This window comes from Gekko japonicus, unplaced genomic scaffold, assembly GCF_001447785.1.
Source record: "Gekko japonicus isolate JY-2015 unplaced genomic scaffold, Gekko_japonicus_V1.1 scaffold2958, whole genome shotgun sequence".
Taxonomy (NCBI): domain Eukaryota; kingdom Metazoa; phylum Chordata; class Lepidosauria; order Squamata; family Gekkonidae; genus Gekko; species Gekko japonicus.
In genome coordinates, this window is record NW_015171590.1 from 17,060 (window position 1) to 22,205 (window position 5,146).

The 5,146-nt window shown below is 49.3% G+C and overlaps 1 protein-coding gene across 1 annotated transcript in view; it reads left to right on the forward strand.

The window, feature by feature from the left end:
- Positions 1-5,146, forward strand: part of LOC107117704 (nesprin-2-like) — a 77,591-nt gene that overhangs the window by 13,737 nt on the left and 58,708 nt on the right. Inside the window, exons 6-8 of the mRNA XM_015419861.1 lie at positions 357-591; positions 2,144-2,338; positions 4,006-4,131. Of these exons, the coding sequence (XP_015275347.1) occupies positions 357-591; positions 2,144-2,338; positions 4,006-4,131 (556 nt within the window). The remainder of the gene's footprint in view (positions 1-356; positions 592-2,143; positions 2,339-4,005; positions 4,132-5,146) is intronic.

The window sequence follows — 5,146 nt, forward strand, 5'->3', positions numbered from 1 at the left end:
TCCTTCCTTCCTTCCTTCCTTCCTTCCTTCCTTCCTTCCTTACTTCCTTCCTTCCTTCCTTTCTTCTTCCACCCACCCACCCTACCTTTCTAGGCGTCCGTTGTCTCCGTCCACAACGAGCTTTGCTCCCTAGTAAATGTAATAAATAAATAAATAAACTATGTACCGAGATAAATAGTGTGTCCCGTTTTAATCTGTTTTGTTTTTAAACTGCTTTTAATCATTCTGTAATGTTGTATTTACGTGTTTTAGAACTTACTCATGATCCGCCCCGAGCCCGCTTGCGGGGAGGGCGGAACATAAATTGAAATCAATAACGGAATAAAAACTAACCTATCCCGCCCGGATTGCTGCAGGACTGAATTCATCTCCAAGCTCACCCTGCTGAAGGAACAGTGGCAGAGTGCCGTTCTGATGGCTCAGCGGAGGAAGAGCGAGATCGACAGCCTCGCCAAGCGGTGGCACAAATTCAAGACCCTGGTGCAAGACCTCATGAGGTTCCTCAAGGAGACAAAGAGCTTCATCGCCGCTGTGAAGAGCCAGGACAAGTACAGCCTGCACCAAGTCTGGAATCTGAGTCAGGATTTCAAGGTTAGTTCTTTTATTTGTTTGTTTGTTTGTTTGTTTATTATTTGCATTCATATCCCGCCCATCCCGCGGGCGGCCTCAGGGCGGGTAACATCATTAGAATAAATACAATTTCAGTTTAAAACATTAAACCTTAAAACATGATAAAACGCCGTAACAATTCAAACCATGGGTACTGCTTGGAACAGCGTCAGTTGGCTATAAAGTTCTGGCCCGGTGGTACAATGAGTTAAAGGCCACTTGTCGGTGGTCAGTAGACAGGTGATGGACGGGTGATGACAACCTCAGGGAGGCCATAAATAGGCACCCGCTGCCTCAGCCAAAGGCCTGGCGGAAGAGCTCCGTCTTGCAGGCCCTGCGGAATCGAAGGAGATCCCACAGGGTCCTGGTCTCAATAGGGAGGGTGTTCCACCAGGCTGGGGCCAGGACAGAGGAAGCCCTGGCCCTGGTTGAGGCAAGACGGGCGTCCCTCAGGCCAGGGACCACCAGGAGATGTTGATCTTTCAAGCGTAACGCTATTCGAGGCGTATATGGGAAGAGGCGGTCCCTTAGATCTTGTGTTCCCAAAGAACCGGCTGGTGCAACAGAAGGCTTGGCAGTCTTAGGGACCCTGCCCCCAGGTTCCATTGCCCACTGCCTCTTCAAGGGGCAGTGGGAGAAAAAAAATTAAACCCCGGTGGCATTGCAAGTGCCATTACCAGGGGCGTAGCTAAAAAATTTTGGGTGGTGGGGCGTTGGAAACTCTGGGGGAGGGGGGAGCAGGGGAGATAGATTCTGTCAGCAGGCTAGCCAAGAAGAGAAGGGTCTTTTCTTACCTGCTGGCCACACTCGTTTGCATTTGCTGCCACGGGAGAAGGAGAGCCAACCAGCCGGTGCAATTAATACTCGGCGAGCATGTGCTCTCTGCATGACTGCAGTGAGGCCTGCCTGCCTCATCCTCCCACTTGTTCGGCCTGGGAGAGGGAGAGCTGGCAGGCTGGCATGATTAGCACTCAGGGAATATGCACTCTGCACTACAGTAGCAGAAAGTGTATACTCGCTGAGTATTAATTGCACCAGCCGGCTCTCCTTCTCCTGTAGCAGTTGAAGCAAACAAGTACAGCCGGCAGGTGAGGGCACAGGGAGAGGCAGTGGGAGTTGTGGGGCGTGGGCCACAAGTGAGGGGGCGCTGTCCCTGAATGCCCCACTGTGGCTACGGGCCTGGCCATTATTCCACTTACAGTGACATCCCAGAATTGATGCAGGGTAGCTCTAGGAACCACTGGAAACACTATGGTTTTACAGCCTGGCAGTCCTACGAAACAGCCGGTGTCTGGAAAACTTACAAGGGCCTCACCACCCAGTGCATTAAATAGCCAATGGGTATCTGAAGTGCTACCAGATTTTTCAAGGGTGGAAAAAGGAACTGCAAAGGAGCTCAATGAATTCTTTCAACCAGCTTTTAGGATTGAAAGGAGGGGGAGAGTCTGCTGAATACCTTTCCCCCCTTTTTTGATCTCAGTGTCAGCATAGGTATTTATTGACTCAAGACATATTTGTCTGGTTCCTCTTTTAGAATAAAGAAGTCCTCCTTCGGAGGTGGCAAACCAGGTATTCTTTAGCCCTGGATACTGAGGAAGAGCTGCTTGGCATGGCAAACCCCGAAGCAAAAGCGGGCATACAGAAGGAGAGGAGTCAGTTGCAAGAGAGTTGGAGCAACACTCAGCTTCAAGTCGAGGAGATCACAAAACAGTTCCGAGGCACCATCAAGGTATCCTTCATTCTCTGGAACAAATTCCAAAACGGTAGCTGTATTAATTTGTGGCAGCGAACACAAAAGAAGGCACCCATGGTTAAAGCCTACCACATTTATAGTCACATCAGTATCTTCTTCGTGGTCTCTGTGCTTCACACCAATGGGTTTAGTGCGCCTGCGCTGGCCCGACCGGTGCTGTAGCAAGCTATGTTTCAAAGGATTTTCGCGCGAGTCCCACTGAGCATGCGCAGGAAACCCAGCGCGCATGCCCAGAGGGACGGGCGCGGAGATCCCGCCAGTTCTCTCTTTACCGCCGCGTTGAAAGGACCTTTTTGCCTTTCCTCCTGACCGGATAGCTGTTACTGCCTTCGGGCCTTTACCTCATTCCTTTGTTTCTTAGGACCATCCTCCGTTTGAATTTTTTCTCTTTAGTTTTCTTTAAAAAAAAAAGGGGGGGGGAAGAAGAAAAGGAACAAGAACTTTTCTTTTCCTGAGGGGAATCTCCTCAGGCCTTCGGGCCTCCCCCCCCCCCCCTTCCCTCTTCACTTTTCCTCGGCATTTGTCTCTTCCCACCGTATGGAAAAGAAAAAGAAGAAGAGTCAGAAGTGGGGCTTTTTCAACCGCTGTAAGAAGTGTGGAAGTAAATTGGCCCCTCCAGACGGCCATGAACTTTGTTTGTTCTGCTTAGGCGAGTCACATAGAGCAGATACTTGTAAGCACCTTTCTTCTGTTGAAAGGAATCTCTGATGAAACTCTAGAAGTTTGGAATTCTCAGGATGGAAGTGACAGGCCACAATTCATCCCTGCTGAAGCCCAGAGTGTTCGGGTGAACTTGTCGCTGTATGTGTCAACAACAAAGCTGACCTTTCACCTAGGAAACTCTTAGGAGCCTTTCCTTTGTGGCCTGCAACCCTTCCCATGAGTACCGAGTATTTTTGATTAAGCCAGATATAGATTTCAGATATTTGTCGTCTATCCGAAATGGCCAAGCCCCAAAAATCCCAAAAATTTTCGGGATTTTCAGGACCGCCAGATAGATGAACTTAAAGGGCATTTAAAGGGATTGTGGCCCCTTTAAATGCCTTCTCCAAGCCGTGTGACTGCAGCTTGGAGAACTCTGAAGGCATTTAAAGGGCTTTTTAAAGGGACTGCAAGCCCTTTAAATGCCTTTTTCTTCTCAATTGAAATTAATGGAGGATGGAGGCACCATTTTGGGGGCCCATAGAATTTGACCCTCTAGTCCAATCTTTTTTAAACTTGTGGGGGATGAGGAGGGACATGTTGCAAATTTGGTTCCTCTACCGTAAAAAAACAGCCCCCACCCCGAGCTACAAATACCCTCGGATCGAGTCTCCATTATACCGTGTAAGGACCATTGGTCTTAATGGGACCATAGGGTATAATGGAGCCAAAAAAATTGTGTTTCTTATATATTTCCCAAATCTGAATACCATACTGGTACTGGGATTCAAGAACATTGGGAAATACCAATATTTTTCAGGTACAATATACTCGTACTCAGAAAATACCATTTTGTGGGTTTTTTTGCATAACCCTAATCCAGAATTCCTCCAGTCCCATTGCCTCATGTAAAGGGAAGGGGGCACAACCAAATAGCTAGAGTGATACTTTTTTTTTTTACTATTTGTATCTTCCTTCATGTTTTCTCTGCAAAACCACAGACATGGGAGAACTCTGAAAGAGAGATTGAGGACCTGCACCAGCAACTGCAGGAAATCAAGGCGAGAATGAAAGATCCTCTCCCAGCAGAGCACGATGAGCTGCAGACAGCAAAAGAGCAGATGAAGGTACCGAACTTCAGTCCGAATATTCGTCTCCTGCAGGGAACTTTCTTTTTGTCTCGTCAAAGGGCTGACCCGTAACATTAAGACCACTGCTGCATCCAAAGTAATTCATTTTCTCCCATCAATTTGTACAAGCTGATCGATCTGGAAACGTTTTCCCCCCCACAACCCCCCGTGTCCCAAAAAGGTGGGGGAGGGGGCTTGCCAGAAAGAGCAAGTCCGCTCTGCTCTGAAGACGACGGTGTGCCAGCAAACAGAAGGGAGGGAGAAGTTGAAGGTGGTGTTTGACCAGACGCACTGGAAACAGGCGAGCTCCAGCAGTGCTGCCGGACCCACAGAAGTTCATCTTGGTCCCCTGTATGGAGAACCAGTCTAGTGGGCTGAGCAAAATCATCTGGAGTGCCCTTGTATGGCATACGCCCCAGTAGTTGCATGTCCCTCTACTAACATATTGTTGGGCCAGATGTGGCCCAGAGAGCCTTGCACTCTGCCGATCAAGATCTGCTGGTTGTCCCTGGCCCAAGGGACCCCCACTTAACCTCAACTAGGGCCAGGACATTTCCTGCCCTGGTCCCAGGTTGGTGGAACATGCTCCCATCTCAGCTCCTGTGGGACTTACTATCATTCCGCAGGGCCTGTAAAATGGAGCTGTTCCACCAGGCCTTTGGTTGAGGTGGCGGGCGTCCAGTAAAATATCACACACCCCCCGTTGAAGTTTACCATCTTTATGTGGCCCAGATTAAGAATATGGAACATGGCACCAGCTTGAAATCTGCATATGAATACTGTGACCTGTTTTAATCTATATATCTAATAGCGAACTTGCCCCCGGAGTGCGGATCGCTAAATCAGCGCTCCGGGGGCAGCTGGGGGGCCGGGGGAGGTTTGTGTACACGTGGGCCAGTCCCCACGTGTGCACAAAAATAAAAAAAGCTGAAAGAAATCTCGGGGGATGTTTAAATCCCCCCGAAAGTGCAAGAGCAGGGAGGGGGGGCCAGAGCGGCGAGGGCCGCGGAGC